Source organism: Carcharodon carcharias, chromosome 12 (assembly GCF_017639515.1).
Source record: "Carcharodon carcharias isolate sCarCar2 chromosome 12, sCarCar2.pri, whole genome shotgun sequence".
Lineage (NCBI taxonomy): Eukaryota > Metazoa > Chordata > Chondrichthyes > Lamniformes > Lamnidae > Carcharodon > Carcharodon carcharias.
Genome location: NC_054478.1, coordinates 138269211 through 138295301, shown reverse-complemented (window position 1 = coordinate 138295301; position 26091 = coordinate 138269211). Strand labels below are relative to the sequence as shown.

Below are 26091 nucleotides of genomic sequence, written 5' to 3'. Positions count from 1 at the left end.
GGTTTTATGCTCCTGCAATACCACTGGAGTGGATATGGTGGCTTGGTGGTAATGTCGCTGGATTAGTAATCCAGAGACCCACTCAAATGCCCTGGGGACACAGGTTCAACTCCTACCATGGTGGCTGGTGGAATTTAAATTCAATTAGTTAACTTTTAAAAAAGCTGGAATTGAAAAGCTACTATGTAATGCTAACCATGAAACTATCAATTGCCATCTGGTTCACTAATGTCCTTTAGGAAAGGAAATTTGCCAGCTTTACCCTGGTCTGGCCTACATGTGGCTCCAGATCCACAGTAATATGTGGTGGACTCTCAACTGCCCTCTGAAATGGCCTAGCAAGCCACTCAGTTCAAGGGTAATTAGGGATGGGCAACAAATGCTGGGCTTGCTAGTGATGCCCACATCCCATGAAAGAATAAAAACTCAACCTCTCTGGCTCAGAAACTGTGGAGTTTCACTCCAAATTGTAGTAAATTGTTAAGTTATAGTTAAATTGATGCTGCTTACATTATTAATTCAATTTTTAAACTTTCCTTTCTGTCTCTTTTTTCTCCCGAATCTAATCTTTCCCACTCTTTGGGCGGAATTTTACGGCTCCATTGTAGCGGGGGCAGGGCCGTAAAATGCGGCGAGCCGTTCGAATGTCCATTGACGTTGATGGGAATGGAAAACCCCGTCGGCGGGTGGGGCCATAAAATCCCCTCTTTATTTCTCTCTCTGTACTTGATTTGACTCTAATTCAACCAATTCCCCTCTTTGTTGCTCCTGCTCCTTTCTCAATGGTTAAGTAGATAGAATGTTGATCCTGCCATTCACTAAGGTCCCAGAAGTCACGTCACTGTCCTCATGCCACTATCAGCTCACGCTCTCAACGCTTTATGGTACAATATGTTCTCGCTGAAGAGTGAAGAAGAAAAAGTCTAACCAATGAGTGTACTGAAAGGTGCTCTGCTCCAGTAAAGTCTGGGCAGAGCACATGAAAGGAAGTCCTTGGAACGTTCTGTAATATAAAAATCAATAGGGTTCGCTCTCGATGGTGGGATTAAATCGCTCTATTGACCACTATCCCCTCTCACCCCAATTTACAAAAATAAATAAACATATTAAATGCTAATATACTAAGTACAAAGAACATAAATTGCCTAATAATCCTTGAGCATGTATACCTGTTACAGTCTTGTAACATAAGTAATGTAACATGAGTAACATAAGCATCCTTGGGTTGAGAGTGGATTCACATCTCAAACTCAAGGGGTCGGACAGGATTCTTCAGAAGTCTGAGATTAACAAATAACAGGCACAAAATACAAGATTCTATAGACAGAGAAATGTGATCTGCATGAACAAAAAGGTGCCACACAATTAGGCACAGGCTGCTCAGAAGGTATAGATTTATCATTTCTATTCAGAGTGCTGGTTAGCAATCAGGTGCTGTTTCTGTGCGCGAATGAGCTGCACTAACAGCAAGGGGGTGAAAACATAGGGGAAAACATGATTCTGGCACGACCAGCGACATTGAGGATGAGGGGGTTTAGTACCAAGCAACAAGGCAGATGTGATGCTGAGAAGACTGACTGCCTCATGATCAACAAAATTCAGTACAGTTGATATCCTTAAAAACGAAATTCACATATATTCAATTATGTTAGCGGGAGGAGGGCGGGGTCTCATCAGCAATATCTGGCAGTGAAAGCATTATAATAAGAGCTCATGATCTCAAGATATACTATGTCACAATGCTGTCACAACAGAAACAATACATTTTTTATCTGCCTATTACCAGATATTAGATATAAATCATAACATCTATTATTATACTGGAAAATCAGGAGTAACTTAGCAAGTTCCACAGATACACAAACCTTTCACAAACTTCTGATCAGAGTTAAACATTTGTAAATTCATCCTCAATGACCAACCATAATGCTGTCTCTTTCAACTCCCTCTATCATGGGCTAGCAGGCCAATCCAGTTAAACCTCTGCTGGATAGGTGGCCTTCCAGTGAACTTGTTAAAAATGTCTCCCTGTTTCTAACCAAATAATTCTTGCCAAGTGCTGGTGAGAGAGGTTATGAAGTGCTGTTAGAAAATCTCCAATAAGTCACCCACTAAATACATGACGCAGGTAGCATTGAAAGACATTTCAGCAAGATCCAGCACTTCATGCCATTAGACCAGAGGCATCAAATTATGTCAAGGGTCAGCAGTTGGCATGAAGTATAAGGCAGATCTGTATAATAGAGCTGTTTAAAATGTCACACATCAGCCAATAATCAGAGGCATTTGACGTAGCTTAGAGGGGTGTGCTCTTGCCCCTTGAGTCAGGAGGTTGTGGGTTCAAGTCTCACTTCAGAAACTTGGGCACACAATCTAGGCTGACACTCTAGTGCAGATCCAAGGAAGTGCTGCACTGTTGGAGGTGCTGTTTTTCAGACAAGATCTTAAACGGAGTCTCCACCTGTCCTCTCATGGAGCTATTCTGAAGTAGAGTGGGGGGTTTTCCCCCTTTTCCTGACCAACATTTATCTCTCAGCTAATATCACTAAAATAGATTATCTACTCATTATGTCACTGTTGTTTGTGGGAGCTTGCTACGCGCAAATTGGTTGCCATGTTTCCTGCCTTACAACAGTACTTCATTGGCTGTAAAGCGCTGTGGAATGTCCTGAGTTGTGAAAGGTGCATGGTATAAAAGCGTAGCAGAACTGTACACGTCTATCATCCTCCACATGCAGAGTTCTAGGCACCACAGTGTGGTAATGGGTACGTGCAAAGCCAAGACCACCGTCCCTCACAGGAAGGGAGAGAAAATTCCAAGAAAAGGCAATACCCATCCTTCTCGCCTCTCCCAGCAGCCATTAACCAACTGCACTAACAGAGCCAGTAACCATACCGACATGATCAATTCTGGACAATTTGCCAAGTTGAAACCCAAGAAAAAGGAAGAGCAAAAAGTGACTCGAGGCTGCTCAACAGGGAAGAAAAGTATTGTTAGCTACCTAAAAGCAGTTCTCGCCCAATTAATAATTTTTTTGCAGTTACTGTCCTGATTGGGTAGCCAATCTCCAAACAGTGAGGTCCGACAAACAGCATACAAGATGAACGAGTAACCATCAGTCTTTGGTGATGCTGTTGAAGGAAGACCTTTGACCAGCTAGTCTTCTTCAAATTGTGCTGTGGCACCTACTCCATCAACTTTAGCAGGTAGAAGAGGCCTTGGTTTAATTACTGCTTGAGATGCTCTGAATAGCAGGTGAAAGAGGCATAAATATTAGGGGATTCAAAATGCTGTTAGACGAGACACTGGGAGAGTTAATGAACTAGAGAGACTTGTTTCAATGGACAGAATGGCCTTATTTTCCTACATTCTTTGGAATGCTTTATGCCAACATTGGATGTCAAACACGAAAGGATTCCAGATCCAGCTTCCAAGATCTTGATGGTCACATGATGTCGGGGAAACCACAAGTGCCACCAACATTGTTTCTGCATCACTACCAGTGCCACTTTCCACAATGCAGGTTAGGTAGGATAACTTCACTGTGGGGTAAACTTCATAAACCCCATGGTAACAGTGAACATCAAAGTTGGCAAGACTAGCCACAATGGCCAGAGCTACTGAAGGTTTCAGAGTGTGGAGTGGCCAAACTAAAATTAATCCATACACAGAGTTGAGAAGGGATTAGGAGCCTGCTATCTGAACAAAATAAAAGATTTTTTTTTTACTTCATCCAAACATGAACATGTTGCTGTTAAAACTGTAAGAGTCAGATGAATTTACGAAAATACATTTTAATTCTAGACAAAGCGATTTTCCTTTTTCCCCTAAACATTGGAGCTTTGATTCCCGACATCATGGACTGCAACAGAAGTAACACAACAATAAAGGGATGGGGTCTCTTTAAGGACTGCCAATGAACTGCTCTCCTATACAGCCAATTACTTCCCCATGTCTGTCAGTCAAAGGAAAAATGACTGAACCCATTAGATCAAACCTTTGCCACTGCTCATAATGCACCTCTTAGGCCTCATTAATCTGAGTCAGCGGCACACAGCCAGCGGTGCTCAACAAGGCAATGAGAGCCTCCCCCACACCCCACGTGAGTCCTCTCATCTCCGAAAACAGTGCTAATCAAGCTATCCTTATTACCCGACTCACTGTCATGTGAACAGCATTCACTCCTAACTGCTCTCATTACGGGCCCATCTTCAGAGACGTCTGACTGGAAAGAAAGTCTGATCGCATTAATATTCATGACAATAATTAGTATTCTAGGTCACTGAATATTCATGCTATTATTTTGGTTTTATGGGTTGGACAAAGTCCTTACTGTCAGCATAGAGGGGACTTGCATTCTCGGGCTTTTATAGATCAAAATTCTGTCACATTCACGTTCTGTGCTGTGTGGAAACCTTGTTACATGACACTGGCAGCTAGCTGACCAAAAGTTTACACCTTTGAAGTTTACAGCTGCGATAAATGAATTTACCAGATGAAACAAAAAATTAACAAGACAATTATAATTCTTGTTAAGCTGCGCGGAGCTAGGGTGTGTGCTCTGCACTCTTTACTTGCAGAAATGCTATCTATATAAAGACTTGCAGGTTTAGTGATCTCACACAAATAAATATAAATAAGTTAATGATGTCCTGGAGGGTTTTGATAGAAATTTATGAGAGATTTCAGATTAATGTCAGCAAGACGATTAATAGTCAAAACACGTCTGCAAACGCCTTTTTTTATGCCTGGACCCAAGAGTTGCTAAACACAATCACACCAACTGTTTTTAAAGAATTAAATCAGTCTATCTTAGGTACCAAAGAGCAAAGAATTCAGATATGTCACATTGTCAAAGCAATATATTAGAAACTGGAAACTATTAGACTAGAAATGCAGGCTTGGATCCACAGAAGTGTTCATTTCTTTTCTAATTACAGCAACCGGCTATACATCACATATCACAGAGCATTATTCTGTAGAGCTATTTTATGCTATATCAATCCCAGTCTTCTCCCTTCCTCTCCTGAAGGTGCTGACTCACACTGAGTTATGTATCTGATTCCATAGGCACTGGCTACCAGTCTCTACCTAGCTTCAATTGCCAATCTTTCGCGTGTGTGAACCCAGCAAGCGCAGGCATACTACCTGACCCAATGCTGCTTTAAACCGAGTTGGTTTACCTATTTAAACAAAAATGCTTCTTCTTGAAAAGGTATCAAAGTTCATCAAGCTATACGTCATTTTTCTGTGACCCTGCAGTCCTGCTGATGCACTCTTTAGATTCAAGCACAAAGTCACTTATTTTTGTATAAGATTCTTGGCTTTCCTATTATGTTATAGACACATCTTTACTGTTAATAGCCCAACTCGACTTCTGACATCTTCTAAAAAAATTGACCAGGATTGTTAATATTATTATTCTATAAACTGTGTCTACAGGATAACTGCAGCTCATGCCAAGGCTTCCCTGGGAGCACTCCCGTGACCTCCAACACCTAGAAGGATAAGGGCAACGGGTGCATGGGAACACTACCACGTGAAAGTTCCTCTTCAAGTCACACAGCATCCTTATTTGAGCTGGGTCAAAAGCCTAGGACTCTCTCCCTAACAGCACTGTTGTGTACCCTTACCACATGTGCTGCAGCAGTCCAAGAAAGCTCATCACCACCTTCTCAAAGGCAACTAGGAGGTGTGCAATAAATGCTGGGCTTGTAGGTGAAACCCATATGCTGAGGATTCATGTTTTTGTTTGAAAAGTGCAGTTCACAGTGGTTTTTTTTTAGAATTTTGGTACTGCTGAAAAAAAAATGTTTTAGTTGAAGCTTTTCGTCTTGCACTCATCAGGCCACTTGCAAGAAATTGCCAATGCCAGGGGAAACAACAATTTATACTGCATGAGAAGAGAGTGCTGATTGGTTGGCAAGTGGGCTCTAATTGGTAAAGGCATTGCCATAGAGAATGCACCAGTTTGATGGTGACAGACACTTACTTAGTTTAGCTGAAACAGTGCTTGAAAAACTCAAAATACAGTGTCCAACATCAGATGCGATTCGGCAATTGGACAACATCTGCTAAATAATCCTCAATGTGCTAAGAATTACGCTGACATCAATTTAAGATTGTTATTTGGACTCACAGTGTGGCGCATTTACATATACTGGAAGCTACATTTATTAACAGGACTCTGTTCTTTGCAGACAGAAAGAACATGTATACTGTATACACATTGCGCCTGTTTTCAGCTAAACAAAATAAGTGACAGCCATTTGCTGGTTCATTCCCCAGGGCAATGTCTTGACCAGAGTCAAGCTGCCTGGTTTAAATTTCAAACAATGCTTGGCAGTTAACTGTCTGCACCAGTTGATGGTGACTTTCTCCATGGCAAAGCCTCTGCCAATGAGTCCATTTGCCAATGAATCAGCACTCTCTTCTCATACAGTATAAATTATTGTTCATTTGGTATTCTTATGAATTGTCCTGAGTCCAAGATGAAAAGCTTTACAAAAAATGCCTCTTTTTTCACAATATCCAAGTTCTGTACTTTTTTAAAATTCTTATGATTAATGCATTTTAAAACAGAACCCATTTCTTCAGTATATTACAGTTTAAAAAGAATGGGTCACGTATAGGGTGGAGACCTAAGAAAGAAGAAAGAACTGCATTTATATATAGTGCTTTTCATGACCAGTGGACGTCCAGAAGCGGTTTGCAACCAAGTAAGTACTTTTGAAGTGCAGTCACTGTTGCAATGGATGGAACAGGGAAAGTAATTTGTGCACAGCAAGATTCCATAAAGAGTAAACAGATAACAATCAGTTTTTTTTTTAGTGACGTTGACTGAGGGATAAATATTGACCAGGACAGGGATAACTTCCCTGCTCTTCAAAATAACACAATGGGACCTTTTACATCCACTTGAGAGAGCAGGCAGGGCCTCAGTTTAATGTCACATTTGAATGACAGTGCCTCCAACTATGCAACACTCCCTTGGTCTTACACTGGAGTGTCAACTTCAATTTCAGTGCTGAAGTCCTTGAGTGCGACTTGAACCCAGTACAGTGCAATTCAGAGGCAAGAGTAGTGCTAACTGAACCATGGCTGACTCCTGATAAGAAAGCAACTGCCTGGCAGCGTTTGGAGAAAAGACACAATTCTCATTAAAAACTCATTCTTCTGTCAGATCTAGAATGAAATGATTTTATGGAGCTGGTCCAACACCTTTGTGACATGGGGGTACACTCTTAATCCAAAGTCCTTTCTACTTGCTCAAGAAAAGCTTGAATCATCCAATGATTAATAATAAGGCAGCAAAGTTTATTTTGCACAATTTATACAAGTAATAGATCACTCAAGTGAAACAAGCATTGGGCAACAAATGCTGGCCTTGCCAGTGATGCTCATGTCCAATGAAAGAATAAAAAGACATGAAGGGTGTACCACTCTTTTACAATTATTACTTGCTCCAAGACAATGAGCATTCCCCCATACACTGTAATACACTAAAATCATGTGGTAAAGGAAAGTCAACCTTGAAATGGGGAGTTCCACCAATAAATCTACAGCAAGTGTGAGTTAAACATGATTGGCCATCAAGCCATTACCTGGTATCAACATGTTTCTTTGCTTCTCTCCACCCAGTATTGTACTTTGAGCATCCCCTCCTCATTCCTAATAAAATACACGGATCCTATCTGCGCTGATGCTTGCTTGGTTCAGGTCATGTTGCGCTGGTTTGCAAAAGATTTCACTGCCGAATCCAGCTCTCTATTCCTGACTCATCAAACAAAAAAGTGTATGATTCTGTGGCTGGGGTAAGAGAGGCTGATTTAGCAGTATAGCCATGGTGAACCCTGGCCTGAAATAGCAGCCAGTCTGAAGGCTGCTTATATAAATGCTGAAAAATAATTGCATATTAAGTATTGACAGGTAAACTTGCAGGGCTATGGGATACAGCAGGGCAATGGGACTGACTGGACTGCTCTACACAGAATCAGCATGGCCTCCTTCTGTGCTGTTACGGCTCTATATAACACCCATAATGACATCACAATGCCAGCCGATGAGTTGGAGGTGGGCGGGACTTGTGGCTTTATTTTCCAAAATTACAGGCTTTCTTATATGCAGTAAAATATGTAGTCAGTGGAGGATAGTTACATAGTGCAAATTACGTGCATAACATCAGTCCTAGTTAATGCCACCAGTGCAGTCTCCAGGCGTGATTAAGAGGGGGAATCACCTACCATCCTGGTTGGGACTTGTGGGGTCACTATATGCAGCTGTGGCATTTTTGGTTATTCTACCATGCCTTCCTGTGCCCTTCCCCCAACCACCAGCCCCCACCCTCCACCCTCTTCTGCCTCTAAACTCCAATGGCAATGCAGGGTTTTAAAAATTTATTCTTTCAGAGGATGTTGGCATCACTGCCCATCCCTAACTGCCCTTGTGAAGGTGGTGGTGAGTCGCCTTCTTGAAACACTTCAGTCCCTGTGGTGTAAGTGCACCCAAAGTGCTGTTTGGAAGGAAGTTCCAGATGTTTTGACCCAGCGACAGTGAAGGAACGGAGATATAGTTCCAAGTCAGGATGCTGTGCAGCTTGGAGAGGAACTTGCATGTGCCACACTATCACCGCGTCATCTAATAGTTTAATGGATAGCAACAACCATATCTACTTTCTTAAGGGTCAATTTGTGGAGAGGGTGGGGAACATTTTATGAGACATTCATGTAACTTTGGCACTTTGGAGTTAATTATCTTGCTGTCATTTTTTAATGTATTTGCATAAAATCTTTTGTGCACTGGTTTAATGTCTTGATTAACCTTTTTTTATTTTCAGTGGAATAACAAATGCATTAACATTGTACATAATGGAAGCTTACATAAATATAGCAACTGGTGGGCCTCCGGAGGAAACTAAAGCCTCAAGTCAGTGATTAAGTTCACTAATCTGCATTGACAGCTTTGCTAAAGCTCCTTTTAAAGAGAAGAAAAATACAGCATCATTGGATGGTGGGAGGGTTTGTTCATATTTTAGTCTCAAGTTCTGTGGACAAAATAAAAAATCTGATACAGGAAGTGCTTTCCTCCCCCCATTTAATTTGTTAATTATCTCAGACTTAGTCCTACTCCATCTCCTTAAGCTGTTCCCACGATTCACAGGCAGCTGTTCATCTCACTGACGCAGAAAAGTGCCAGCCGCTATACTGATAGCAGGAGAGATCACTTTGCTGCTTTATTAGCTGCACAACTGGCAGGGAATTGCAAGAGAGAAAGGAACTTGACATTGGTTTTGAATTGTACCTTACTAAGTGTGTCAAATTACCAAGGGCACCTGCAGTTGCACTGAAGAACTGTCTCCACGTTAGACTGGACACAAATACAAAAACCTCTTTCCTAGTTCCTCAGTGCCAACATCATGTGCTGCACGCGTGTCAGGATTGTTACAGCCATGCTCACAAGTTCGGTTTCCAGTGGTTACTTTCTCCGAGAGTCAACTGCATTACTCACCTGGATTCTGCGAAATGTGCAAACTGCTCAGGTCTTTGGGCAGACCGTTTGTTTTGGGACTGGAGAGAGGGGCACAGGCTGAGGTGGCACGAGGGGGCCGCTTTCCTGGGACCTTGACTGTAGTCCGAAGGAGGTCGATCTCCTTTCCATGGACATTCTGCATGTAATCCTGGTTGGAGATATAGAAAAATGCTTGTGAAAATGTCATTTAAAATGGTCCATTTTTTAGAATTAGTCTCGCAAATAAAAACTGCAAAACAAATACAACAGGAATTTAAGTCCATTAAGCTAATAAGTCTTTTGCAGCAAAAGTAAAAGGACTGTATTCACCAAATATGACCCCACTTGTAAAAAAAATCACAAGCTCAACATCCTTTTGTCCAAATTTCACCCAAAATTCTTTTTAAAATAGCAAATAACTTAAAATGCCATACTGACTTGGATAAAACCATTTTAAACAAACACCTGATTTTGAAAACATCTTTTTTTTTCTATTCTGACTAATTTTATTCTCCCCTAAGCAGCCCAGTTACTGGCAGAGATATTTACCAACATCAAGCCCCAGTTATTGCATGTGCGACAGAATCTCAAATTCAAGTCAGCTCATCCTGGTTTTCATGTGCAAATGCTGTCTCTATAATCAATTGTGTCACTTGTGTCCCAAGTACTGATCAGAACAGAAAGATCTTAACAAGACACAAGGGCAATTCAAACCAAAGTACTCAAACAACTCTTAACAAGTCACTGGAGACTACTTGATGCAAGTCTCCACAAGTGTGGTCCTTGCAAACCTCTGCCCCATAACAGCTTGAAAAGAGTAATTGCAAACCCATTTGCATTTATTGCTGTTCATCATCCCCAAAAACGTAACCGGGAGGGCCTCTGGGCCATTGTTCTTCTCAGAGAGCATCAATAAACTAGGTGACTGGGTGCACAAATCCACCCTCTTTGCTCCCATGCTGCTGCTTGTTTTTACACTGGGCTCCTAATTATGTTGCATCTATTGCCATCCACTTAATTAGCTGCATTAATGTGATTTCTTTTCACATAGTCAAGCAATTAAGAGCTATGATTGAGTTTCATTCAATTAGCCTCAACAAACATGCTAATTGATGCCCCAGATGCAAATGAGGTGCGATGAGGGAAACCTGCTAGCGATCCGCGATTCTGTCACAAAACCACGGCTCTCTAAGCACTGACAGGGCGACAGCAGCAGCAGCTCCGATACCTCCTGCTCAGCCCCCTGCTACTTCTACTGCACAATGAACTGGTGTCTTGCTAATCGACACTGCCGATTAAGAGGAGGTTAGAGAAAAACAGACACTGTGCATTATTAGATTGAAAGAGTCAAGAATTCCCACGCACACTCCTTTAAAAAAAATGGTGCCTCAAGACTCTTATTGAATAAATCTGCCTCTTTAAAGGAGAGTTGTAGCAGTCTTTTCCAGGGCGAGGGCAAGTCTCGGACAAAAGCAGCTTGTGGAACTGGTCCAAAAACTCCAAAGACAACAGTAACAGGGAGAGTTTGTTAAGTTTTACGATATGATTGCAGTCAAACTGTAAGTACAAATGATGTGAAGAGTCAGAAGCAACTGGGAGCAGTGGCATGCCCTGATTTTATATAAACACGGCAAGGTTTCTCCATCAGAGACTTTACCATGCTAATGCTGTCCTCTGTAAGCAATGAAAGAAAGCAGCAGACCATTACCATGGCATTGTTCATCAACTGCTGACATACACCAACATCCCAACAGCAATCATGATATAATGTGAGGGCATATTAACAGTAATCAGGACATACTATGAAGACAAAGAACACTGAATAAAAGGGGCTGCTATTTGAGCTTTGTTCTTGGAATAAAATGGAAACCTGATCTTGCTATATTTAAGAAACAGATGAATGTCTTACAAAGGCACTCAGAATTTGGTAGAATAAATATATTCCTTTATGGGGTTTTTCTGTGTAATTATGTACACGCACACACACTTAACATTTATCGATATGCTAACAAGAAAATAATACAGAATTGGCATTATAAACAATTTAGAGAAATTATAGCGATTTTTTCAAACTTCTTGACAAGATTCCTTGATAGATCAATCAATGATTTATAACTTCATCTGCTCCTTCATAGAGTGCCAACACTCTCTCTCTCCATAGGGTTTAGTGAGTCAGGATCCTGATCTATTCCACTGTAGCCTGTGGTGTCTCTCAATCCTTGAAGCAAAGAGTGGCGATCAAATATTGAAGCTACAACAATTGCCAACAAGACAAAGATTCGGCTATCCAACTCATTGGCCTACAGTACAGAACAACATCCAAGAGGTGTTCAAGAATATGTTGGTCAGAATACCTAGAATTTAGGAGGAGTGCAGGGGTTTTCTACCCCTTCCTTGTCCATGGAAGTGTGGACTTGTTGAGTTGGTTAAAGTGGAACGATTCGCCAAACACTGGAGCTGTGATTGTGGCCGACAAAACAGACCACTAAACTCCAAAAACTGCAGCATCCAGTCTAGTTCAATGCAATATTAGGAGGAATATACCAGGTGGAATGTAACAAAATGATAGCAGAAATGCAAATGTTTCTTCAGGAAAAAAGAAATCTGTATTTATACAGTGCTTTTCACAATCTTGGGGCATCCTGAAGTGTCTCACAGCTAATAAGGAACTTTTGGAGTGCATTTACTGTTGAATTTGATGGAAATGTGGGCGGCCAATACGTACACAGAAAGGCCCCACAAACAGCCAAGTGATAATGACCAGACCATCTGTTTTTATTTAACAATATTGATTGAGATAAATACTGGCCAGGACTCCAGACAAACTCCTCTGTTCTTAGGTGAATAATGCCAATGGATCCTTTCCATCCACCAAAGGGGGCAGATGAGGTCTTGGGTAAACACGGCGGTGGGGATGTGATGTCAGATGGTAGTGGTGAAATCCCAGGGTAATGAGTTGGGATATAATGTTTGCACTTTTACAATCTTAATCTCACTGCACTAATAACTTTGCTTCATCCCCTGCCCTCGAATGCATTAAAAAATCTTTATATCAAGTTTTTTTTCCCTCTATCACCCATTACTTTGTAATTCAAGGGGCATCTGCTTTCAGGTGCCCTGGCAAACATTTATCCATGAGCCAACGTCTTTAAAATTACTGACCAGATGAACTGGTCATTGTCATTGTGGGATCTTGCTGTGCGTCTATTGGCTGCCAGATTTCCTGCACTATAACAATGACTACACTTCAAAAAGTAGTTATTTGGCTGTCCAGCACTTTGGGAAATCCTGAAGTGGTGAAAGACACTATAGAAATGCAAGGTCTATTTTTTTGACCGACATCAATGAATGTAAGTGACGTCAAGTAATTCATCCTGCGATTGCCTCCTTCCCTCCTTTTTGTTCAGCAGGAGTGGATCCACGGACATCTGCTTGACACCCTCCGCTTGATGCTATAACCAAGTCTAACAGCTTGTTTGGTACTGAGGCCTGTAGTATTGAGGATGTATGCCCTTCAGCATAGCCTGTTTATAAAAAGGAATGTACTAACCAGGTTCATCTTTAAAACAAAGCTCTCCTGAACAGGGCTGGCAACTTTTCTGATGTGGAAAGCAAAGTGCATGGATGGTTTGACTTGCAACATCTGCTTTGCTGCTGGTGAAAAGCAAGGGCTTGCATTTGATACAGCATATTTTACAGCCTCAGGATGTCCCAGAGCATTTTGCAACCAGTGAATTAATTATAAAGCTGCTGTAATGTAGGAAATGCGACAACCAGTTTGTGCACAGAAAGCTCCCACAATGACATAACGATCAGATGATCAGTTATAACAATGTCAGTCGAGGGATAAACGTTCACCTTTGAAATAATGCTGTGGGATATTTAACATCCACCTTGGTTTAACATCTCCAAAATAAGTCCAACAGTGCAGCACCTACTTAAGCATTCAAAGTGGGAATTGAACCCACAACCTTCTGACTCTGAGGCAAGAGCCAGTACCTTCTTTATTCTTAAATTCATAATTAACCAATGGCTCCATATTATAAAAGTAAAGGGGTGTTGGAAGGGTGTTAATCGGGGCGTTTGGGGGGGGGGGTGCTGTTGGGGGGTGGCTGGTGGATGCGAAGGTATCTTTTATTTTAAAGAACAGCCTTTGTTGTCCTATTTACATTGTTAAAAATTCCTGACAGCTCATTCAAAAGCCTGCCTAACTGGTGCAAAACCAAACAGATGGGAGTCCGATTCCTGAATGTGTTCTCAAACAATGTATTTTCTCCCTGTGATCTTGGTTTGTGATTTCCCTAATGTAACAGAAAATCTTCATCAATAATATTTTTATCTCCTGCACCAGCTTCCTTAATTGTCTGGTAACTGAAATTATACTTAACAATCTAATTGTGTGGACCTTCGGGTGTCATTAACAATTAAACAACTCAAATTAGGGAAAGCACTAATTGGCAAGCCAGGACAGTTGGGTCTCTTGCTCTCATATAAGCAGCATACACTAAAGCTGGCTTAACATTTTTGCAATATCTGTGCATTTTATCTTAACAGCAGATTAGTATGGGCTGTACACAGCATTATATCCTTCACAAAATTCATATAATTTATTCATATGAAGCTAAATACTTGAAGGGGAAATATGTACAGGGCTGTTGACAAAGAACAGGGGAGTAGGACTAAATGCTTAGCTCTTTCAAAGAGCCAGCACAGATACAATGGGCTCAATGGCCTTCTCCTATTAATTCCATATTTAAATTAAAAACCACATATAAAACCCTTAGCGGTTGCTGCCTTGTTTATTTTACCTCTCCACTACTTCCAACTAATAACACTGGAAAGCCTGTGGGAAGTTGAAGTGTCTGGAATTACGGGAAGATGGTTATAATTTAACATAATCCCCAAAGTGGTTCTTACTGCTGTGCTCGTTGAGAAATCAGAATCTGCTTTACATCCATTAGGATGTAAAATGCAATTATCAGCGAGCTTACTGGACTGAAGGCTCTTGGGTTAAAATCTGCAGTGTACACCTGCATCTGGATGTCATAGCGTGTGCGGCTGCAGTCAAAGTTCTGCATCAGTGCACGTGCGTCTGAGTATGCGAGTCTATGCCAGTGAGCACGTGGCTCTGACTGAAAATCAGAAATGGTACAGAGCTTTATCAGCTACCCTGTGCTCATGGACATTGGTAGGAAGTGTCAGAAATAAACCTATGCACAGGTATTGGTGACTCCAGCTGTGTACGGGTGTGGATGTGGCAGTGATTCCAGCTATGTACAGTTGATGATGATTCCTGCTGTGTACAGGTGTGCATGTGGCAGTGATTACCGCTCTGTACAGGTGTTGGTCTGACAGTGATTCCAGCTGTGTACAGGTGTGGACATGTCAGCGATCCCAGCTATGTACAGGTGTGGACATGTCAGGGATCTCAGCTGTGTACAGATGTGGACGTGTCAGGGATCCCAGCTGTGTACAGACGTGGATGTGTCAGGGATCCCAGCTGTGTACAGACGTGGATGTGTCAGGGATCCCAGCTGTGTACAGACGTGGACATGTCAGGGATCCCAGCTGTGTAGAGACGTGCACATGTCAGGGATCCCAGCTGTGTATAGGTGTGGAGATGTCAGGGATTCCAGCTGCGTAGGGGTGTAGATGTGGCTGTGGCCACAGCTTTATATGAATAGGGAGGAATCCAACTTTAGCATGGGCGCAGAATGGGACGGGGGTGCCCGTTATACATGTGGTCCGATTTTCCTTTTTCTTGACTTTTACACTGGCTTGTCATGAAGACTGATGAACCCGCTACTGCCTGTCCTGTCCCCATACTCAATTGGAACTTCATTCCCAGTGTGCGCATGGCTGTCAGTTCAGTTCAGGACTGGTATGATTATAGCTGTGGCACAGCTTGTATCAGTAACAGTGGTCAGAATGCAGATGTGATTGGGGGTGTACTTTTGCATCACAGTGTGGTGAGGGAGAGAATAGAGAGAGAGGCAGAAAAAGAGAAGGTGGTACTGTACAAGCTGTCTTCTCCATGTATCAGAAAATTGTAGGTTTTCACTTCAGAGACTTGAGAGCATAATCTAGGGAGTGCTGCGCTAACAGAGGCACCGTTTTTCAGACAAGACATTAAACTAAGTCCACATCTGCCCTCTCAGGTGGACATAAAGATCCCATGGCATTATTTTGAAGAAGAGCAGGGGAGTTTTCCCTGATGGCCTAACATTTATTGCTCAAACAACATTAGTAAAACACAGATTGTTTGATCATTATGACGTTGCTGTTGGTAGGAACTTGCTGTGTACAAATTGAATGCCACAGTTCCTACATTCCAACAATGACAACATTTTACTTCATGGGCTGTAAATGTTTGGGGACATCCTGCAGTCACAAAAGTCACTATAGAAATATATGTCTTTCTTTTACAGGGGCAGAGAATTGCTGTTGTTACATTTTTTTTTTGATTAAGCAAGGCCCTCTCTAAATGGAGACTTTTCAAAACTATGGTTTAAGTATGATGCTAACAGAGAGAGGGTTTGTTCTACAGAAGGTGCACAGTTGCTCAATCCAGGAGAGGAGATACTAGGACAATTGACTATTTCAGAACAGCAGAATGTAGAGGCATCAAAAGTGGGGCTTGGTTATCATGAAGGAAGGAGGCTTAGTCCACAAATTTTCTGCAGACTGAGTAAATAGCAAAGCAACTTATACAAGTAGGACCAAAATCCTGTATATCAACACACCGTTTGACATAATAAGACACATTAAAAACACTACAAAAAACAGCCATGAATTGCTGTGGCCAGAAAGTAGGAATATTCATTGAAAAGAAACTTCAAAGATATAACAACTACTGCAAGCAAAACAACAGCTGGTTCAAAGAGTGACCGGGACCAATTTCCCAAAAAACTTTAAAGTTTTTTTGATTATAATCAAGACAGTGTCTGGAAAACATGCAAAACAAGCTGCCGACCTGTGTAAAACTGTCCAGGTTCCCGTTGCTTCTGGAGTTCAAAGGCATAATACACAGAGCCTGCAGCTAATGTGAGGCAGCGCTAATTTTAAAGGCATAAAATGCTATAAACTGGCCTTGGGGGCAGACAGCTTCGAAGCTAGTTGCACCTAAATAAGACATGGTTCATTCAATTCGCAGCTTAGCCTAATGTAACAATCAGCTATGTCTTGCCTAAAGTTGCAGCAGAGAAATAGCCAATACTATGTAGCAGCTAGACAAGTGCACGAGAACAACTGCCAGATTGCTTTTTGATAGACAATATTTCATGTATGCCAGACACTCAATACGAACAACAACATCCAAAGTAAATGCAATCAAAATCAAAATACAAAACCACACAGCTTGCATTGGTTTTATTTAATAATAAAAACAAAAAACTGCAGATGCAGATCCTTAGTTCTGTTGAAGGGTCATGAGGACTCGAAACGTCAACTCTTTTCTTCTCCGCCGATGCTGCCAGATCTGCTGAGTTTTTCCAGGTAATTCTGTTTTTGTTTTGGTTTTATTTACACTCTTCTTGTCACCGCGCACCTGAATGGAACCTGTCATTTGAACAGGCCCCTTACCTGAACTAACCTGACCTTTGAGTTAACCCATCTCCTGAACGAACCTGATCTTTGAACTGACCCGTCACCCGAACTGATCCGTCACCTGAACAAACCTCATATTTGAACTGAGCCATCAGCTGAACGGACCTGTCATTGCATGGTCTGCAAAATCCACAGGTCTACCTTTGGGGTTAGGCTGCATGGTTTAAAACAAAAATCTGTGCTGAAGATCACATCCACTGAAAAGGAACAGCTTTCTCTCCGAAGTTACATTGCTCTAACCTTTAATCACCATCGCCTTTATTTCGACAAACTAGCCTAATCCTTTTGTAGGTCTTTCACCAAAACTCACTGCACCATTCTATCCTATTCTGTACTGGAATACCAACTTCTCCCAGGGTATGCAAGGCCATCTCAATTCTAGTGATCACAGTATGATTAAGTAGGTTATTAAGGATTCATGTCCTGTCCCTGTTAGGAATTTTACTCTTCTCAAAACCAGTTGTGTTTGTTATTTTTTTTCAAATGCTTAAATCTCAGCAATAAAAGGATGAAAAAGGACAAGAACTATGCAGTTAAAAGCTCTTGTTGATACAATAAATGCAAATTTCCAGAATGATCACTTCCATTTCTTACTAAAGTACAAAATCAAATTCTGCATGTGCCAGGCATAAACTTCAAGCTACAGTGAGCTGCCCGGTTCTGCTCCTGGCACAGCACCAGTGCACAGGGACACAAAATGCTTTAAATCGTTCACACGAGAAATTTATTGTACATTTTTTTAATTTCAAAATTGCTCCAGATGGAGTCATCACATTGACAATCGCGCCCCCAGCTTTACTTTAATCATGCTTCATTTCCGTAAAACAAGAAATTTAAACATTAGTGCAAGCTGCCAATAGCTGCAAAGGAAGAAGGAAGCTCAATGGTGTTGCTAGTTATTGCAATTTTTAATTGTAATGATTAAAAATGCACTGATAGCACAACAGGGGCAATATTAAATTCCACCAAAAATAGTCAACACTGCAGAGCTCACATTATCTAGCCATCCTTAAAAAGTCAAATGCGTACAGTTACATAAAGGCGCACAGTCATGCGCACGCAAAAAGTCACACGCAGGCTCACACAGAGTCCATGGTACACACGTAGTGAAGAGTCACATGCACACATATACATATACACACATAGGCACGAGTGCATATGCACGCACGCATACGAACACACACACAAGCACGCACACACACAAACACAGTGTTTAAATCCATTCACAGTCATAGCTTCAAGTAAAAGCGCATGGCAGATCATATCAAACAGCACATCCCTTTGGCTGTTCGCAATAGGCAAAGTACTGACCGCACTCAACGAGTTGACATGCCAACCAATCGGCACCCTTCTCTCATGCAGTATAAACTGTTGCTCCCTTTGAAATTTGGTATTCTTGCATCTGTCCTGATGAGTGCAAGATGAAAAGCTTTGACAGCATGTCTCTTTTTTCAGCAATATCAAAGTGGATTGTGTATATGAGATGCTAATTCAAACAACACTTCAATTTAATTTATTACTGTTACATGAAGACATGGACTAGCTCCTTCGCTAATCATGATGGCTTGAGGAGCATATGCAGCACCTAAACAAATCGGATACAGGTTTAATCACAGGAAAAAACAAATAAGGGAGGTCACTGGGCTTAGCTCAAATAGCCGGAGTATAAAAATACTTAGAATCTATATCATCTATCTGCTCAATGAGGTGAAGGTTTTGAACTCTAACATTGTAATCCCAAACATCACATTTTCCTTAAATACGTTTTTCCTGTTATTTTGTTAAATTTTCTCTTTAGCCATTGTCTCTTTATGCTAGCCTCCTATTACACTTTGAAGGACTGTTCAAATCATTACGGCCTCTGCCCTGTTTAGCGTCTTGTAAACTTCCATAAGGTCCCTCCTCCAGTGCCTTCCTTCAAAGGTGAACATCTCCAGGCTGGGATTTTCTTGGCAGGGGCTAAGTCCTGATCTTGGGACAAATTTTGGTCCCCTGTCCGTGCGGACAGGCAGTGGGACTGCATGACAATCTTTGCAGCGGCAGCCTCTTAATTGGCTGCAGCCAGCCACGCCACCCTACGCTACTAGCCCTATCAGAGGACTGGCAGCTTTGCAACACCACCAAGGGAGGTGGCCTGCTGCTGAAGCTGCGAGGAGAATAAGAGGGCATCTCCATTTTGAGCCACTCTCACATGGGAAGGAGGCAAATCTTTTCTCTGCTGGGATCGGGCAGATAGGCCCCGGCGATCAGAGGGGTAGCTCCTCCATCGGTGGCGCTGGGACCATGGGGGCCAGTGCCTCTTCTGGTCACCTCCTTGGGCCATGAAGCATACGTATATGAAGTCCCTGTCCCCCCCACCCCTGCCTCCCGGGGAGCCATTGGGAGGCTGCCTACATGCAGCTGGCAGTCTCTCCACGTGGTGGGGGAAGGGGGGAAGTGAGGTTTGCTGCTCCTCGGGTGACAAAATGGGCCTTTTATTATTCAAATTGCAGCCCGCCTCCAGTCAACAAACAGGTGAGCTGCTGCTGTTCCCACCACTGATAAAATGGCTCGGCGGCTGGACTGCATCAGGAAGCCCAACATTTTAACGGCTCCCGCATTACCTCCTAGGCCAACACTCCAACGACTGGTAAAATCTTGCCCCAGTTTCTCTGGTCTGCCTTTGTAGCTCAAATCTTCGTTGCTATGAATCAGCTTTTCCTGGTATGTGCTAAATTAGTCAACAGAGGACTAGGGATGGTGGTGGTGCAATCTGGTTAAAAAAGGCAAATCACAGAATCATAGAATAGTTACAGCAGACGAGGCGGCCATTCGGCCCGTCATGACTGCATTGGCTCTCTGAAGAAGTAATTCACCTAATGCCCTGCCTTCTCCCTGGAGCCTTGCATATTCTTTCTTTTTAGATAATAATCCAATTTCCTTTTGAAAGCCTCAGCTGAATCTGCCTCCACCACACTCAGTACCTTTGAGATCCTAACAACTTGCTGCGTGAAAATTTTTTCCTCATATCACCATTGCTTATTTCGCCAATTACCTTCAATCTGTACCCTTTGACTCTTGTTCCTTTCACCAATGGGAACAGTTTCTCCCTATCCACTCTGTCCAGACCCTCATGATTTTGAATACTCTATCAAACCTCCTCTCAACCATTCCTTCTCCAAGGAAAATAGTCCCAACTTCTTCAACTAAAGTTCCTCATCCCCGGAACCATTTTCGTGAATCTTTTCAGCACCCTCTCTAATGCCTTCACATCCTTCCTAAAGTGTGGTGTTCAGAGCTGGACACAATACTCCAGTTGAGGCTGAACTGGTGTTTTATACAAGTTCAACATAACCTCCTTGCTTTTGTACTCTATGCCCTTATTAATAAAGCCTAGGATGCCATATGCTTTATTAATTATACTCTCAACCTGTCCTGCCACCTTCAATGATTTACGCACATATACCTTCAGTCCCACTGCTCCTATACCCCTTTAGAGTTGTACCCTTTATTTTACATTGGCCGGAATTTTCCAGTCCCATTGGTGTTAGGCATTGGGCGTCATGGCGAGGGGGGGGTTAATATATGGCGAGACATCCAAAAATCGGTTTCCCGCTGTTGAGAAACCAGTTTGCAATCACCTGCTTCATCAGTCAATGGCAGGCCGTGTTTACCATTACCGCATGTCGGGAACCTAATTTCAATACTTTAGTATCTCATTATAAGCCCAGTTCACCAGAATCATCCAGGCATGTCAGTGTGATTGCACGCTGATGTGTTTTACAACTGTACATATGCAACGTGCACCTGGTGAGCTGCACATCACTCGAGACTTCAAGATTTATTTGCCTACCTTGCTTTGGGCAGTGCTCATGGCCATCAGCACCAGGCTTTGCGGGCAGCACCAAAACATTTTTAGGGGGGCTCACTGGCAGGTCTCTACCTACCAGACCAGCTGTAAGGCGGGGGGGGGGGGTGGCTTTTCAACGGCTGCAGGGCTAGGGCTTGCTTAGGGAAAGGGGAAGAAATGGCCTCAGGCAAGGGAAGAGGCTGCAGGCCAAGAGCTGTACTGGGGAAGGAGGGTATCCCAGGGTGTGTGTGGGGTCACATGTTGATTTTCGCAAGTGATCTCAAGATGGGGAGGACTGAGGAGGCAGTCTCCAGAGGAGGTGAGGCCAGATGGAGATGTGAGGGTTTGTAAGAGTGTGTGGTGATGTCCCTTGAGCTGGCAGTGAGTGAGATGCCATTGAATGTGTGATGGGCTTGTAAATGTGTGAGTTTAGAATGATGAGATGGCTGCCTTATCCTGGCAGCACAGATTAGATTGCTCATCCATTTTCAGCACTGGATGGCCAACCTCTTTTGTGCAGCATTGGCACTGCCCACCTCTGCCACTGCCTTCCAAGCCGGAGTGGTGAGACTGATGGGGGTAGAGAACATGATGGCGGGCCTCCGCGGTGTCCAGAAGGCAACCAGGGATGCTTCACCGAATCGGGGACTGCATTCCTCTGCTGCCTTTATCAGAGCAGTCCCAGGCTGCAAGCACTAAGAAGTGTGCACATGGCTGGAGTTTAAATATGGTGCCTTGTGTGAGGAAGTGACGAGGCCATCTGCCAGCAATATGGCATGTTCCCTGTGGCTGCATAATTAATGAGGTGGGAATAGGATGTTACGACATGAAAGCCCACCATTGTGGCCATCGGGTATAGTGACTTTTTTCCCACCTACTACTGCACTTTGTGCAATTCTGGGATGATTCCGCCCATTGTCTCTGTGTTTTGTCTACCAAAATGAATCACTTCACACTTCTCTGCATTAAATTTCATCTGCCAATTGTCTGCCCATTTCACCAACTTGGCTATGTCCTTCTTACAAGTTCTACACTATTGTCCTAACAGTTCACAATGTTTCCAAGTTTTGTATCATCCGCATATTTTGAAATTACTCCCCGTGTACCAAGGTCCAGGTCATTAATATATATGAGGAAGAGCAAGGATCTTAACAGGTTCGCTGTGGAACCTTCCTCCAGTCTGAAAAACAACCATTAACCACTACTCTCTGTTTCCTGTCACTCAGCCAAGCTTGCTGCTGTGCCTTATATTTCATGAGCTCACAAGTCTGCTGTGGGACACTGTATCAAGCTCCTTTGAGAAGTCCATGTTCACCACATCAATAGCATTACTCTCATCAAAAAACTCAAGCAAGCTAGTTTAACACAATTTGGCCTTAACAAATTCGTGCTGGCTTTCCTTAATTAATCCTCATTCATCCAAGTGACTATTCATTTTGCCCCCAAGTATAATTTGTGGAAGCTTCCCTAACAACAAAGTTAAACTGACTGGCCTGTAGCTGTTGGGCTTATCTTTACACCGTTTTTTGAACATGTGCAATTCTCCTAAACTCTTCCCTGGAGGATAAAGTGTATTGGAAAATTATGGCCGGTGCCTCTGCAATTTTCACTCTCACTTCCCTTATTATCCTTGGATGCATTTGATGCAGTTTTGGTGTCTTATCATCTTTAAGTAAAGACACACTTTCCAATATTTCCTCTTTATCAATTTTAAACTGCTTAAGTGTCTGAACTACTGCCTCTTTCACCATGACCTGCAAGCCTTTTCTTCCTTGGTAGAGACAGATGCAAAGTATTTATTTACCTCAGCCATGCCCGTTGCCTCCATGCATAAATCCCTAATCAGTCCCATTCCTCCTTTTACCACCCTTTTATTATTTATGTACCAATGATGACTTTGGGATTCCCTTTTATGCTAGCTACCAGTCTCTACTTACAATCTCTCTCTCTTTGTTCCTCTTATATGCTTTATCAAGTCCCCTCTGAACCTTGTATATTCAGCCTGGCTCTCAGTTGCATTATTCATCCACCTGACATCTGTCATAAGCACACATTTTCTTCTTCATCTTAATTTCTCTCTCTTTTGGCATCCAGGGATTTGTTTGCCCTACCTTTCCCCTCTGTGGGAATATACTGTGACTGTGTCCCAACTATCACTTTTTTAAAGGCAGCCCATTGTTCAGGTACAGTCTTGCCTGCCAACCTTTAATTCCAATTGATCTGATCAGATCCATTCTTACCCCACTGAAGTTGGCTTCCCCCCCAGTTAATTATTCTTACTCTGTGTTGTTCTTTGTCTTTTTCCATAGCCAATGATACAATGATCACTACCCCCAAAATGTTCTCCTACTAAGACTTGATGGACTTGGCCCACCTCATTCCCAAGAACTAGGTCTAGCAGTGCTTCCTTCCTCGTTGGACTGGAAACATACTGCTGTAGAAAATTTTCATGAACACACTCAAGGAACTCTTGCCCCTTTCTGCCCTTTACACTGCTACTATTCCATTCTATATTCAGATAATTAAAATCCCCCATTATGACTACTCTATCATTTTTGTACCTCTCTTAACTTCCTTGCAAATTTGCTCCTCTACATCTTTCCCACCAATTGGTGACCAATAGACTCCGCCGAGCATTGTAGTTGCACCTTTTTTGTTCTTTAGCTCTAGCCAAATAGATTCTGTCCTTGACAGATGATCCAGAGATTACTACTTTTCAGGTCCTGCTTGTTAATTTCCCACCTAGCTCCCTCCTTTGACCTGTGTTGTTGGTACTGATATTGACCATTGTTGTTGTCTGTTCACCCTTCCCCTGCAGGGTGTTCAGTGACAGCCTCGAGTCTGGCACCAATGAGGCAACATACCACCCTGGATTCAAGCCTGAGGCCACAGAAATACCTGTTTCCCTAACTATCAAATCTCCTATCGTGATTGCTCTTCCAGTCTTCTTCGTGTTTCCTTGTATAGCCATGATACCATGGACATAGGTCTGGCTGTACTCCCCATCAATTTCATCTGTATTTAGAACTAAATACTGGCTGGAGAGTGGGAAGCACTCAGGGGACTCCTGCACCATCTGCCTGGTCACTTTTAACTGCCTGGTAGTCAGCCATTCCCTGTCTCCCTGCATACCTTTAAGCTGTGGGGTGATCACATCCATAAACATGCTATCCATGAAGCCCTCAACTCATGGTTTTTCAGGATTTCTAACTGGCACATAGAAGAGCCCTTGTTAGGAAATGCATGCATGTGGTGTGAGCACTTGCTGAGGATTGAATTGGATTTTGAGAGACACTCCATATGCCAATAGCCCACTAACAACTGGTGTACACAGTCCATAACAAGGGACCATAAATAGAAAGTAATCACAAATAAATCCAATAAGGAATTCAGTACAAACGTCTTCATCCAGATGGTGGTGACAACTCAGTATCACAGAGAGTAGTTGAGGCGAATCAAAGTCTGTCAGGCAGTGGTTCTTATATCACTTCTTTATAGACGCAAGACTTGGACAACCTACTGGTGTCACATAGACTAGAAGCATTCCAGCTTTGCTGTCTGAGATCTATTTGCAACATTAGATGGCAGAACAAAATCCCCAGCATCAAGGCTCTTGCAAAGTGTTGCGTACCTAGCATTGAGAGCATGCAATCAAAGCTCAGCTTTGCTGGGTCAGTCCTGTGGTTCACATGGAGGATTCCCACATGCCAAAGGCAGTATCCTACAGCCAGCTGAGCATAGGAACCTGTTACCACAGGATGCACCAAACTTAGATACAAAGACAATCTGAAGGCCAATCTCAGAGCTGGATCCCAATACATAAGGAAAAACAATCTTGGACAGAACCAAATGGAGAAGTCTACATCAAGCAATTTTGACATCTGAGGAGAACAGAGTCAAGCGTCTTCAGAACAAGTGTGCGCAGCACAAAGCCAATGCCTCCATCCATCCCTTCAACACTGAGTTCATTTGCAGTATTTGCAATTGGTTATGGAAATTGATACTTGGCCAAATGTCATACATGCAGTGACATGAACCTGGACTGTAAAGAGGCGTCGATGCATTTAAAGGGATAGTAGATAAAAACATAAGGGAGAATGGAGTAGAAGGATATGCTGATAGGGTGAGATTGATAAGGGAGAATGGAATACTGAGTGAGTTTAAGTAAACAGAATGCAAGGAGGTTCATGTGCAGTTATAGACCAGAAAAGTCTTTTTCTAAGCTATATAGTCTACGTAATTTCCAAAGTTACAGAATGATTTTAAGTAAAGTCTTAAAATAGCATGATGTTGAAATCCAAAGTTATAACCAACCTGAGTGTATGTGAGGATATTTCCACCAATTCAACTCTAGGAACAACAGTGCCTTGCATTTGACTGCGAGTGTGAATAACCCAGAGTTTGAGAAGAGTTGGATGAAAATGCACACTTACATGCAAACTCGGATGATACGTCAAGAGTCCGTTATCACACAGCGTTACATACTTCTTCTTCCACTCTTTGTTCAGTGACTTCCCACTCCTCTTAAGTAGCATACCCTGTGGGGGAAAAACAAAATAGATTTAAGGGAGTGTAACTGAGTTTGCATGTTAAGAACCTACTGCAACACCGAATGGTCTTATTGGCTCCATTTTGTGGCTACACATTGCAGAACTCCCCGCAATCCAACTGTTTGCGAATCCACATTTTTAGGGCCTCTAAGTCGAGGCCTGAATGTGACCCCTGGACATTACTTACCCACTCTTATAATCAGTGCCAGCATCCAAAAGAATGGCTGGTACAAGTCTCAGTGGTTGAACCCTTGCCCATCTCCTCATCCACTGGCTGGATTCACATTTACCATCAGTACGTGCTTCTCCAACACTTAGTGAGGATAAGATGAATATAAAGTTGAAAAAAAAGGAAACTACAATACAAAAGCAAAATACTGCAGATGCTGGAAATCTGATATAAAAAGAGAAAATACTCGAAATATTCAGAAGGTCAGGCAGCATCTGTGGAGAGAGAAACCGAATCAGGGTTAGGGTTAGGATTAGAACTGGAAAATGTTAGAGATGCAATAGGTTATGAGCAATTAAAAGGGGAGGGTGATGGGAAGAAGAACAAAAGAGAAGGTCTGTGATAGGATGGAGGGCAGGAGAGATTAAAT

At 42.5% G+C, this 26091-nt stretch overlaps 1 protein-coding gene across 6 annotated transcripts in view; it reads right to left on the bottom strand.

The window, feature by feature from the left end:
* Nucleotides 1-26091, bottom strand: part of agap1 (ArfGAP with GTPase domain, ankyrin repeat and PH domain 1) — a 689020-nt gene that overhangs the window by 195420 nt on the left and 467509 nt on the right. For all 6 annotated transcript variants that reach the window (XM_041200794.1, XM_041200795.1, XM_041200790.1 and 3 more), the window contains 2 exons: nucleotides 25376-25480; nucleotides 9509-9677 (listed from right to left, as the gene is read on the bottom strand). In XM_041200794.1, the coding sequence (XP_041056728.1) occupies nucleotides 9509-9677; nucleotides 25376-25480 (274 nt within the window). The remainder of the gene's footprint in view (nucleotides 1-9508; nucleotides 9678-25375; nucleotides 25481-26091) is intronic.